Source organism: Tupaia chinensis, unplaced genomic scaffold, assembly GCF_000334495.1.
Source record: "Tupaia chinensis unplaced genomic scaffold, TupChi_1.0 Scaffold149448_1, whole genome shotgun sequence".
In the NCBI taxonomy this organism is placed as follows: domain Eukaryota; kingdom Metazoa; phylum Chordata; class Mammalia; order Scandentia; family Tupaiidae; genus Tupaia; species Tupaia belangeri.
The window spans coordinates 1,665,725-1,680,131 of NW_006209292.1; the positions used below are offsets into that span (position 1 = coordinate 1,665,725).

The 14,407-nt window shown below is 40.6% G+C and overlaps 1 protein-coding gene across 1 annotated transcript in view; it reads left to right on the top strand.

Moving 5' to 3' along the window:
* Window positions 1-14,407, top strand: part of LOC102501990 (uncharacterized) — a 143,122-nt gene that overhangs the window by 53,419 nt on the left and 75,296 nt on the right. Inside the window, 2 exon segments of the mRNA XM_027769373.1 lie at window positions 10,421-11,287; window positions 11,456-11,593. Of these exon segments, the coding sequence (XP_027625174.1) occupies window positions 10,421-11,287; window positions 11,456-11,593 (1,005 nt within the window).

Consider the following 14,407-nt stretch of genomic DNA (forward strand, 5'->3'; position numbering starts at 1 on the left):
TGTCGCTGGGAGTGTCCCATCCCCCTCTCTCCATAGAGCCACAGACTGTCCCTACTTTAGCCGTGGCCAAATCTGTAAAGATGATATCAGCCTTGATTTCTCTGCGGAGTTCTCCAGCTCCTTGCTGGACCTATGCTCCTGCCCTCAGCCCCACTGTGTTTGGGTCAGGTCTAGCCTCCCTATGCTGCTTCTCTCTGGTCTCCCAGAAGCAATAGACAACCACCTGCTCCCCCTAGCTGCTAACAGACTTTGGTTGTGAATAGCTCAGCATCTGGCAATGTATCAACAAATGCCAGACAGACTTGCAGTGTCCCTAAGCTCCTACTGCTATGCCGGCCTACCAGATGAAACCCTGCCTAAAATGCCAGTGTCAGTTCCTGCATGAGCCACACGCACATCCTCCTCACTACTTTTAGCAATGCCCAGGCCTTCTCAGCAGCTTTTGAAGAGACCTGGTCCTGTAGCTCCAGCAACACCCCATCTCTACTACTCTACTAGTCCAACTTGCTAAGCACACAGTCCATCACCCAGCTGAGCTGATCCAGGGTACTTCAAGGAGACTGGAAACTGGTTCCCAAAGCACACAGGACACAAAGCACTACATGTTAAATGGAAGCTCCACCGAGATCATCTCTATGTCAGACTTAATGGGGCTCCTGTCACCAATCCCTCCTCTATACTGCCAATCACTACTCATTCACATGGGTCAGAAACAGCTCTCCCTAGAACATACACACTTTTCCTTTTATGCCAATGAGATCTGAGAGGGATAGTTAGAAACTAACCTCATGCTGACATGTCCTCAGTCTCAGCCACCATTTTCAGAAGCCTCTCTAAACTACTCTTCTCAGGACCTGTGTCTCAGTGGAGGCTCATGGGCAAGTCTTTCTTGTGAAAGAATCCTTTGGCACTTCAGGATATAAGTTCACTTTAGTGAGGTCCATCTATTCTGCAGTGCCTTCTATGGTGACAAGACAAATAGCATGACCTGATAACCTCTATTGAGTGCCCATAATGTGACCCACTCTGTGCCTGGTGCCCCCTTCCTATTTACACCTCAGAAACACTTGCCAGTGAAGTGACAGGCCCAAAATCACAGTTATTACAGTAAGGGGGAAGAGCCAGAGCCACCTCCAAAGTCTCCCTGACCTCGAAGTCCCTGCTGTCATTCCCACATAGCTTATCTGCTTGGCCTTCAGTTTGAGCCTGAAGCTTTGACACAACACAGGAAGATGGAATACTTGTTGATTCAAGATGTTGATATATGGGGAAAGGATACACCTCATAGCTGTTGATTTCCCCAAACAGAACCACCTGTAGATCTGTCTCCACATAGGAAAATATGAGGCAATTTCTTAGGACTCAAACTTAGATATTCTGCTAGCAGGGACCCAGGACTCACTCAGCCTTTATAGAGGAGGTATGCTCTAGGACTCGGGGACTCAGGGACTCAGGGCCAGTATGATCTAGTCAAATGTCAGAAAACCCATCCTCTGCAAGGTTCCATATATAACACTGTACTCCATGTATCCTGCCAAGGCCACAAGTCTATTCCAAGCTCTATACCTGATGCTACAGTGTAGCCTGAGGTGAAGCAGACCCAGTGTCTACCTCCTAGGAGCCTGTTGAGCAACCAGAATAATTATGGTCACCCTAATACAAAGCAAAGGATGATAAATGCCATAAGAAAGGGTAGAATGGCTATAGGAGCTCAGAAGACAAAATGATCACATCAGAAAAGGAATCCAGAAGGGCTTTCTTTGAGCTGGGACTTGAAGTATAGGTCTTATTTTAGAGAGTGGATATAATAAAGGCAAAGATATCCCAAGTAAACAGATGAGCATAAACAAAGTCATGAAGTCAAAGAATGGGCTTAGAGAGTCTTGGGGTAATAGCAAAGATCAAATTTGGCTAGAACACAGGAAATGTGGGAAGGATGAGATGAGAAAGTTGGGGCCCTATGGTGCATGGTAGAATTGCGTTGCAGGGTTCACAGCCACTGAAAACTGAGGAGTCATGATGATCAACACTGAACCAGCCTTCCTGTATTTATTGTTTTCTTTTCAATTTTCGTAGCAGCTCTGTGAGGTATTACTGTCTTTCTTTGACAGGTAAGTAAGGGAAGGTCAGGAAAGTGAAATAATTGGCCAAGTTCACATATTAATATGAGATGAAACTGGGATCCAAACTCAGATCTGCTTGGCTTGAAAGCTAACCATCTTTCCTACTGCTCTACACTGAAGAGATGAGTGAGGAAAGACCTTGAGAGACCTGGAGAAGGTCCTGCTGCCAAGAGGACATGGAAAAAGGGCAGTTGGGCAAAAGGACAAAATCTGAGAACACAAAGACTCTCAGCTTCTAGCAGTGGCAACTGCTCTAACTGCACTAACCAAATGGCTTCCATTTGGGTAGCATCTTAAATGTTGAGTTTTATCAGAACCAGGAGGCTGTGAGAATCAAAAGCCTTCTAGGGAGCCAATCCCACAGCAAGGGCAAGAGGAGTCCCAAGGTGAAGTTCAAGTAGAACTTTTTCTAGCATGATTTGGTAACAGCCTGCATTGTCAGGCTTCATGGAGGAAAACCATAAACCTTTAAGACATGATTTGAGATGACCAGCAATGAGTTTCTTGGATATTTAAATCTGGTCCAACAAAAATACGGTATGGCAATTTTCATCTAAATGCCATGATCTTTCTGATTGAGTGAGTCTTTACAAAACCATCCTGAATCCATGACCTCCAGTGTATTTGATCACAGGGATGGTGGAGCTATGGAGATTACCTCCCAAATTGTCCCGGGTAGAAACCTCTGTGATGGCATTCGTTTGTGCATCCTGGGACCAGGATGGCTAACCCTGAAAGATTGTTTGATAGGACCCCATGACTCTCCCTTCAAATCTCATACTTTTTGTCCACAATATTGTCCTATTCTCTAGCAATTGCTGAGCTTGAGTAGACCAGATCCGCTAATAGACCTACAAGTCAAGAGGCTGAACCTACCAAAACATTCAAGTTCCTGCCTGCAAATGCCTAGTGAAATGTAAAACCTCTGGAAATTGTGAATGTTCTGCACCATACAACAGGCTGTTTAGGAGCTATAAGGGGCTAAAGAGAGCATCTAGGCCAATTGCACATGGTACAGATGAGAAAACATAGAGGGAAGACAAGCTTCCCCAGGTTACTGGGTGTGTGGTAAGCTACTCTATGGCCTGAAATTGAGGGCAAATACCATGTAAGTTTTTTTTTTTAATTTGCTGTAAGTGTGTGCAGTTGCTGGAGGGAGGGAGATAGAGAGAAAGAGAGAAAAGAGGGAGAGGGAGAGAGAATGTGAGAAAGTATCCCCCAGCAGATGACCATGCCACAATCTCTTCTCTTCCATTCCCCTCTGGGGATTTTGGGAGCACACAGACTGTACCCAGTGTGTTTTTCAAGCTGCCAGGTCCAGGACTCAAACCAAACAGACAGTCATGTGGGATTCAGCTGCCTTAACCACCAAACCACCTGGCCGACCCTATCCCTGTAAGTTTTTAAGAGCATTCTATATGTTTTAAGTGACTTCCTTTGGGTAAGTTGTTCTGAATCCAAATCACCTAAACGGAGAACTGTTGCCTGATTTTACTCTATAGGCATTCTATAGCTTCCTCCCCTAATAACAATAACAATATTGGCAACAATAAAAGAATCTGTTCCTAAAATTGTTGACAAGAGCTATCAGATTCTTTTTTCCCTGGGGTCTTCCCTATAGCTCTTTGAGGTCTGCAAAGCAAGATTTTAAATGCCATTTTACGAAGGAGAAAACCGAAGCTCTATGGAACTAAGAAACTCACCGAAGATCAAGTGGAAGAACTCAGATTTGATTTAAGTAATTCTCTTCGAAGTCCCATGTTCTGTCCACTCCCATGGCCTTCTCTGTGAAAGATACCAGTGAAATGGTTTTCCACAAAACTGAACTGTGTATTTTCCCAACTGCTCTCAGTTGTAGCCTATCAACAGCTTCTTAGAGATTACATCTCCAGGCACCTGGAGCCCAGCACAATTTCTGTATGTCCCAGCTAATGCCAGGCTCTGCTACAACATTACTGTGGGGCTTCAGTTGGCTTTCTCATCACTCCCTCCATGGAAGAAAAGATTCATAGGCAAATACATTTGTATTTGCATTTGGGGAAATGCAGCCAAATTAAATATGATGACCATATTAACTAAATATTACAGGCATTTCCTTTCCACAATAGTTTTCCTGTCCATCAACCACTCAATCTAGGATACAATGGCAATGCAAGAATGTGATAAATATTTTTTCCTTCCTAAAATGGGATTTAGCATGTATAGAGAAGGAGTGGAGTAAGAGAGCTAACTGTTGGAATACTGGCTTTACTTGGGCCAGTTGTCTGTGGAGAGGAGTTAGGGCTGTTCAGGATTGAGCATGCACTGGAGGAGTGGGGATAGGAATCTAGGTGTGCTCCAGATTTTACAGGCACATTTAGTTCAAAATCCAGGGTTGGGACACATCACTTCCAGTTATCCAGAGGCTGAACCAAGAGGTGAAAAATCTTTGCAAAGAAATAAATTTTGGCCTCATTGCTGCTTGACTACTTAAAAGTAAGATACTTTTCCCATTTGGAATTTGTCTCAAAGGACAACAAATGGGTCTCTCTAAACTGGGGTTATGAAATGGTTGGAGCTTGGCAGCAGGCATGAGGCAGGCATGGACAGGACCCACATGAAGGCTTCCTGTCGGTCAAAAAAGGCATCTTTTCTCATTGAAGAAGATTGTGCTCCTGTCAGTGCACATAAGAAGCTATATCCACCTGTAGGGTGGATAGCAAAGAGCCTGGGTAGCCCGTGTTTCTGTAGACTCCACATCACTCTGTAAAATGCTCAATGCCACTTCTATTCACCAAACAGCATGGGCCAAGGCCCAGAGAACCAGATTCTTGTCTCACTCTGTAGTTAAATGAGAGGCAACTAACTCTCCAAGGATTAGACAAAGGTGATGCTGTTGGAACTGGGGCTTAAAGAATGTAAAGGAAAGGACAGTAGGGGAAGGGAGGGGAATTGCAGATGAGAATGTTAGATAAATGAGATGCTTAGAGAATGGAAGGAAGTCTGGTGTGGCTGAAGCACATGGCATTTTGGAAAGGGGTGGCTGAGATCACCTGAAGAGGTAAGAAGGAGGTAGAATGCTGGAGTGGGGAAGGCCCTGAACACCAGACCAAAGGAATAGGATTTCATGCCAAAGTCAGTACAGATTCAGCCCTTGCAAATGGCAGGCATGACTTCTCAGTGGGAAGAACATCCTCCAAATTAGGGCAGTGGAGGTAACAACCTGGAGCAAGGGAGACAAGTAAGGGGACTTCTGCCAACACCCATGTGAGACCCGAGTGGTCTGGACCCCAGAAATCCAATGTTAAGTGACAGCTGAGGGAGAAGTAAAGACTTTCCAGCTGGGGACCAGCAGTTAGTATAATGGTTATGTCGCTGAACTCCCATGTAGCTGACCGCAGTTCGAGTCCCGGACCCAGTGGCTTAGACTCATGCCGGGCGCGTGTGTGTGCGTGCCCAAGATCCTGAGAGGAGAATGGAGGAGAAGGGATTGCAGCATGGCCATCCCCCCTGGGGGATGATTTCTTGCTTTCTGTCTCTCTGTCACTCCCTGTCTTTCTGGCGAGCACACGCGCCCTATAGCAAAAACCTAAAAAAAGGGAAAAAAAGAGGGACCGACAGTTAGCATAATGGCTATGTCACTGGACTCCCATGTAGTTGACTGTGGTTCGAGTCCTGGACCCGGTGGCTTAAACTCACGCTGGGTGCGTGTGCGTGCGTGCCCAAGATCCTGAGAGGAGAATGGAGGAGAAGGGATTGCAGCATGGCCATCCCCCCTGGGGGATGATTTCTTGCTTTCTATCTCTCTGTCTCTGTCTTTCTGGTGAGCGCACGCGCCCTATAGCGAAAACCTCTCCAAAAAAAAGAAAAAGAAAAAAAAAGAAAAGAAACTGCAGAGGTTAACCCTGAGTTAGGACCCAACACAGACTGGAGTGTCTCTCCGGAAAAACAAGTAATTTTGCAGAAGAAAGAATGAACATTAAGCTTCTTCTTATTTTTTTTTAAGCTATAGTAAGATCCTCTGTCCCACAAAAGACAAAGGGAGTGAAAAGTGAGAAAACCTCACTGTGAAAAGCAGCAAATATTTAAATCCAAAACTTCAGAAGAATTCACGGAAGTCAGTTCCTGAAAGCAAAGAAGTGAAATAGCTCATTACGACTTACATTGTCAGGCAGAAGGCAAGGAGAGTTCATCTATAGAGAACCAGCTCCATCTAGCAGTATTAATCATTGAAAGCTTTGCATCTATTCTGGCCTAACAATATATATAGAAAAGGTCTTTACAGGGCCAAAGAAAATCCTGTTTTCAAAGTATCACCCTTTGCCTATTTCCAACAAGCTTCAGTATGAGTGTGTACCTTGAGTCCCTCTTTATGGAAGTTCTGCAAAGCCCTCTGGGACACATAAGATACCTACACAGCAAAGGTGTGTGTGTCTAAGTGTCCATGCTGCCCTACTATATGTTATGTGGCATATAAATAGCATCTATAGATGAGAAGGCTTATCAGTAAACGGGCTTGAAGCTCTTCTAGAATTTGTGCTCAGCAGAGTAGTAGAGGCCTTCCTTCAAAGACTACATTCTACAGGGGAAAGATAGGGTAGCTTCATGAAGATTAGTGGTATAACTTTGAGTATGACCCTAAGTTCTTGATACTGGGGCCAGGACTCCTTTCACTGGACTACTTTGTTTGTCTCTCAGGTGAGGCCCACAAATCCAATCAGTTTGACCATCTTTATGTAACTGGCTGATCAAATTAGTGACCATTAATTTATCTAATTCTTTTCTTACCCAAATGATCAGTTGTTTGTATTGGCCAGTAAATGAGTCTGAATGATCTGGTTGTTCAAATATGTACCTAAATATAGTTGGGCACTGACGGCTTTGTGACTTAGAATTGTGAGAGTCACCTATTACAGTTAAGTGCTCCATCAAAGAGCAATAGATTAAGAATATATCTAAGTGGAACATCCAAACAATGAAATACTATTAAGCAATAAAAAAAGTGAGCTATCAAGCCTGAAAAGACTTGAAGAAACCTGAAATTAATATTGCTAAAAGAAAAAAATAGAGTCTGAAAGGTTACATATTGCATGGTTCCACTTACATGCCATTCTGAAAATGCAAGTATGGAGATAGAAAGAAAAGGAAAAAAATAATGGTTGCCAGGAATTCCAGGGAAGGCGAGGAATAACAAAGGGGTGCTTCACAGGAGATACATAGGGCAGTGAAACTCTTCTATGATGGCGGTTACATGACATTAGGCATCTTTTAAAAATTCATAGTACTGTACAACAAAAAGAGTGAACAAATCCATAGTGCTGTACAACAAAAAGAGTGAGCCCTAATGTAAACTATGGATTTAGTTCATCACAATGTATCAATATTGGTTTACCAACTGTAATAGATATATCAAATCAATGCAAGATAATAGGGAAAACTGAAGAGTATATGGGAATCCTCTGTACTTTATGCTGAATTTTTCTGGAAATGGGTTATTATCTGGTGAAGATAACAGGTATAGTATTCTCAACTGGACTTGTGAGAAATGTATACATGTTGGAATATTCACTTTGCAAGCTAAGTGACATATGTGATTGAATGTATAAAATACGTTGAAACAAAAAATATATAAATATATAAAAATTACTTTTGCTGCATTACTAAAAAAAGGAGGAGCAGCGTTGGTGTACACATATAGAAGCAATATAAAGCTGGAAACCTTACATTATGTAACAGAGACAAATAAAATGGTAGATTATGAAACTTTGGCTAAAAGTACACATCTAAATGAACATGACTGATTTGGTTACATATCTAAGTACTTAGAAATATCCATATCCAGTACAGGCATCATTCGGTCATGATCTTCTGTCATATACTGTATATATCTAAACAATAGCTCCAGAGTCATATGAAAATGAAAAAAATATAAATTACAAGTTCACAGTATAGTTACCATTCTATGGATCAAGACACTTCAAAATGTTCACTTTAAGTCTAGACCAACTGCATTAATGTTTATGATTTTCCCACTTAAGGCCAAGAATGTAGTAAACACCAAGTGGAATTATAGGCTCATTGTTCTCCATCCTAGATTTTGTGCTAAGTCCTTGAATGTCTAGGACATGCAGCAAACAAGTAGATAAGGCAAAAACATACAAAAATCTAGTAAACAAACATCACTAGGTCTACCTTATATGCACAATGAACAATTACGTAACATAGCACTTGGGCTAAATTTGACCTACAGATAGGAAGTTCAAGGTACATCAGCATAAATATTATTTGCTTTGGCCTTTGTTGAGTTAGATCCCTGGAAGTGGGACCCCTTTCAGGTTGTTCAAGAGATCTCTTAGAACTCATTTTTTTAAGGGGGAGAAGATGTGCTATCATACAGATGTCAATTTTTCCCAAATTAATCCATAAATTCATTTCAATTTCAACAAAATCCCAAAATACTTTTTACATCAGTCTTGACAAGCTGATAATAAAGTTTAGATGAAAGAGCAAAGGGACAAAGATACAAAAATCTTGTGATGAAGAATGAAAGAATGAGAGGCTCATGATAACAGATTGCAATATTTCTTGTAAGTTCATAGCAGTGAAACTGTGTGGTTTTAGCATAGGTATAAAAAGGAAGGAGACCAATGAAACAGAACAGAAAGCTCAGAAACTGACCCACAGATACAGGGAAATAATACACGACATAGTAGAAAGGCAAAGAGACAGGAAAAGGATGGACTAGTCAATAAATGATGCTTAGCACATAGTAGAACATAGTAGAAAGGCAAAGAGACAGGAAAAGGATGGACTAGTCAATAAATGATGCTTAGAACATGGCCCAATCATGTGAAAAAGTAAATCCCTGAACAAAAATAAGCTCCAGTTGGATTATAAAACAAAACATACAAGCAAATAAAAAGATTAAAAGAATATATAAGAGACTATATTTATTATTTGTAGGATTACTTAAAAGAAAAAACAGAGGCTGGCAGGTGGCATGGTTCTTAAGGGTGCTGGACTCCCACATGACTGACTGTGGTTTGAGTCCCGGATCTGGCAGCTTGCATTCTCACTTTCCCTCTCTCTTTCTCTCTCTCTCTCTGTCCCTCTCTGGTCAAATTAAAATGGATGAATAAATAAAGTGAAATTTTAAAAATTCTTTAAAATAAAAAGCTATATTTAAAAAATTACTTTTTAAAAGATTTATTTAGTTTTATTTATTATTATTATTATTTAAAATTTTGCTATAGGGTACGTGTGTTCATGAAAGAGAGAGAGGAGGAGAGAGAAAAAGTGAGAAAGCAAGCCACCAGGTCCGGAACTCGAACCATGGTTGACCATGTGGGAGTCCAGTGCCTCAACCACCACACCACCTACTTGCCCCTAATGTTTGACTTTTAATTAAACCATGTTTACAATAAAAATAACATGAACTTCAAAGATAGTTATAGACCAGGAAAAGATATATTCAACATATATAACTGTAAAACATACATTTATAATATTTTAAAACTACTTCAAATTGAAATAATAAAATATCTCAATTAAAATGGACAAATACATAAACAGGTACTGCATAGAGAATGAAACCAGAAATGCTGTTAAATATAGCAAAGTTAGTCAACTCCCTGGTAAAGAAGGAAATAAAAACAAAGCTAGAAGATACATTTTATGCCCCTCTACTTAGCTAAATATTTAAGTCTAACAGTATCATATTGCTGATGACCTGAACATGCAGTCCTTCTGGAAGCATAAACTGGCATTTTAGAGACCAACTTGACAACTGGAGGCTTAGCTTATCTTAGATATTTCTTTTCTTCTTCTTTTTTGAAGAATTATTTAATTTAATTTAATTTATTATTATTATTGTTTTAAAATTTGCTATAGGGTTAGGGCCAGCAGTTGACATAATGACTTTGCTGCTAGACTCCCATGTAGTTGACCACGGTTCAAGACTCAGACCTGGTGGCTTAAACTCACGCCGGGCGTATGTGTGTGCATGCCTAAGATCCCAAAAGGAGAATGGAGGAGAAGGGATTGCGGCATGGCCATCCCTCCTGGGGGGTGATTTCTTGCTTTCTGTCTCTCTGTCTTTCTGGCGAGTGCACACACCCTATAGCAAAAACCTCTCCAAAAAAGAATTTTTGCTATCGGGCACATACACTCATCAGAGAGAGACAGGGAGAGTAGTAATAGGTTAGAGCTGTAGGATGTTTATCAAAACTATAGGATTTTGTCTTCTATTTGTGAATTTAATGACATGATATCTCCTAGTCAACTATGGGATTTTAGTAGATGAAGAAACTGATCTTATGTACCAGCATCACCAATAACTAAACACAACCGGGATGATGAAAAGGTACAGGAAATAGCAAAGAAAATTTTTCTTTCCTATTTAAGCCTAATGGTGAATTCAAAGAATGACCTGGCTCTGGCTCATATTCCCAATATTCCTGATAGAGGAGTTGGGAAAGAAACCTTCACGGTTTTGAAACACACTGCTCGAGAGAAACAGACGTCTATCTTTTTGGTGGCTGCATCATTTATTAGAACAATTGAGCTTGGAGGGAAAGGATATACACCATCACCATGTGATCCGTTAAGGGCACATATAAAGGGACTGTCTAATTGTATTAATGTCATTGATGAATTAGATGAGACTCTTGGAGAAATACCAAATCCAAGCATTGCAGGGGGTCGGATACTGTCAGTGATAAAGATGCAGCTAATTAAAGGCCAGAACAACAGGGATCCTTTTTATAAAGCAGTAGAGGAAGTTGCTTAAGATTTGGATTTGAGGATTAAAAATCTCATCAGTTATCAAAAAGGAGAGGTAGCCATTAGGACCACTGAGATCAGTCCTGCACTGCCAAAATCTTATACCATAAACCATGGTACTGCATACTGTGGCAGAGATACTGTGAAAATGCTACTTCATCTTTTGGATGAAGCAGCAGCCAGTGTTCCTACCAAAAACAAAGCAGAGCTTTTATATGATGATGAAAACACAATTCAAAATGGCACTTCTATTCTTATACCTTTTAGATCTCCCACACAAACCCTAAGACAACACATCCATAACTCAATGCAAGAGAAAAAACTTAAGATGAAGCAAACTTTAATTGGATCCCAGTTTGCTTATACTTATAAAGATGATATCATGATAGGGGCCAGCAGGTGGTGTCATGGTTGGAGGCACTAGACTCCCACATGGCCAACCGCGGTTCAAGTACCAGATCTGGCAACTTGCTTTCTCACTCCCTCCCCCCTCTCTGTTCCTCTCTGGTCAAACTAAATAAGTTAAATTAAAGAAATTCTTTTTTTAAAAGATGATGTCATGATAAGCAAAGATATATTGGAAAATGTTAATTCAGCATCAAAGCCTTTGCACGTCCTTCATGTGGAAAAAGACCTTTCTGAAGATGTAAATTCATCTGTTGGAAGATCAACAGTTGGAACAAGTTCTGGAAATGCTTGTCTGGACAGATGTAAAAATAAAAAAGCATCAAGAAAACCAAGTTGTCAGACAGGAGATAAAAGCTTAAAAAGGGAGACCAGCAGGGTACCAGCAGTTAGCGCAATGGCTATATTGTTGGACTCCCATGTAGTCAACCGCAGTTCAAGTCCTGGACCTAGTGGCTTAAACTCATGCCGGGGGCGTGTGTGTGCATGCCCAAGACCAGAAAGGAGAATGGGAAGAAGGAATTGCAGCATGGCCATCTCCCCTGGGGGTGGGGGGTGATTTATTGCTTTCTGTCTCTGTCTTTCTTTCTGAGTCTTTCTGGAGAGTGCATGTGCCCTATAGCAAAACCCTCTCCAACCAAAAAGTAAATAAAGAAAAAAATAAAAAGATAAAGGGAGACCAGCAGATGGTGTAATGGCTATGTAGCTGGACTCCCATGTAGTCAACTGTGGTACAAGTCCCAGACAGTCCCAGACCCAGCAGCTTAAACTCATGTCAGGTGTGTGTGCATGTGTGCCCAAGATCCTGAGAGAAGAATGGAAGAAAAGGGATTGCAGTGTGGCCATCCCCCCTAGGAGAGGGGTGGTGATTTCTTCCTTTCTGTCTCTCTGCCTCTCTGTCTCTATGGCAAGCACACGTGCTCTATAGCAAAAGTCTCTCTATTAAAATTAAAAAAAAAAAAACAGTTGAAAAAGGAATCAGGTGGATTTGAATGGAGCATACATATTCTCTGTGATAATGGAAATGAACTGCCTCTACATAACAATGTTAAGACACCTAAAACACCAAACAATTCACAGAATATGTCAGATGGTAAACTAGCTAGAGTAGCAAAAGGCAGTAAGTATACCATCAAGGACAAAATGGACTCCTGCCAAAGTTAACTCCATTTTTTAAACTATAAATTTGTCTTTTATGTGCTTTAGAGTATATATAAACACATTCACCAAAAGTATATACTTAGTTTTTAAGAGATTGAGGTATAAATAAATTACCATGCTTTATTATTTTAGTCTGGAGTGCATGAAAGGTTAGTATGTTAAGCCTTGTTCAGAAATACTAGTCGGTCATAGTTATGCAAATTTTCACAAACTTTAATGCATAGAAAGAACATTTCACTTAGGCTATTAATATATTTTAACATTACTTTTGAAAAAAATACAGGCATTTAAAATAAGACACAAATTGCAGTAAAATTAGGGGCTTTTTCCTCCCACTGGCAGTTAAATTATTTTGTTTTCTTTTGAAAAGATGATGTGACCCAACAGGTATCAGACTTGCCAACAAGATTGGTAGACTCTTCCCAGCATACACCTGAGCACTGAAGGAAAAAACAACTTTAAATTGTGCAAAGGACTATAATTATCACATAAAAATTATTAAGAAAAAAGAAGTCGATCTAGTGTAACTAATTCTGAGTAAATCAAAATCTCAATAATAAATTAAATGCTTCTTAATCCTGCATTTTTGTCAGGGGTTAATTAATATCAATCACCATTAAACATTTTTTAAGTTAAAAAAATTTAATGTTTTCATTTTACATATTTGAAGCTTTGTTATTAGATACATAGAATTTTAGGACTGTTATATCCTCTCAATTAACTGACCTACTTATTAACTATTCCTCTTTTTCACTAGTAACATTTCTTATACTAAAACTACTTTGCCTGATGCTAATATAGCTACTTCAACTTCCTTTTCATTAGAGTTTGCTTGCAATATCTTTTCCCAGCCTCTTTCTTTTAAGCTATATATGTATTTATGTCTAAAGTGAATTTCTTATAGAACGCACATAGTTGGGTCTTACTTTTTAAAATAAAAATTGGCAATTTTATCTTTTACTTAGAATAGTTATATCTTCATATTTAATTAAATTATTAATTTTATTTGGTCTAAATCTACAACGTTACTATATAATTTCTCTGTGTCCTATCTAGTCTTATTTCTTGTTTTCTCTTCTGCCTTTTTTTTTTTTAATTTGCTAGAGGGCACATGCACTCATGAGAGAGAGAGAGAGCAAGAAATCACTCCTCATAGGGCATAGTTGCACTGCAATCCATTCTCTTCCATCTCTCCCTCCTTTCAAGATTTTGGGCACAAAATCACATGCACCCACATATTTCTCAAGGTGCTGGGTCTGGGACTAGAACCTCACAGTCGGCCATGTGGAATACAGCTGCCTTAACCATCAGGCCATAGGCTGGACCCCTGCTCTTAAATAATTTTTTTTCATTCACGATAAAATGCATGCACATGCAAGAGAGAGAGAAAGAGGAGACAAGAGTTCCGGACACCAGGCGGACTGAGGCTGCAGACCCGACCCTTCCGAATCTTCACGCATCCCCACCGTTCCTCTTCCTTGGATCCCAGGTTGGCTGTCTGGGACTTTAAGGCGAACTCCCACCCCACCCCACCCGCAACCCGGATCGAGCTGGCCAGCAGTTCCAGACACCAGGTGGACTGAGGCTGCAGGCCAGACTAACCTGGTCCTGTCACTCATCCTCTGACCCTTTCCCACTAGCCTTTGGACTCTTTGAATTTTGGTGATTTGAATAGCATGAGGCATGCATTGCGCGCCACACGATTTCCTTATTTTGTTTTTGTTTTTTTTTTGCTCTTGAGATGTTGCTTATTAGGTCAGTTGGAGGCTCACCACTCCTTAGAAACAGGGAAGACTTTGGGCTATCCGGGGCTAGTGGCAAGAGTTAATGGTAATTGTAAGCAACAGGTAGGCCAACCATAAGAGAAATCATCAATTTTCTAATCCTATACAACTTTTTTTTTTTAGAGGTTTTTGCTATAGGGCGTGTGCACTCACCAGACAGACAGAGAGAGACAG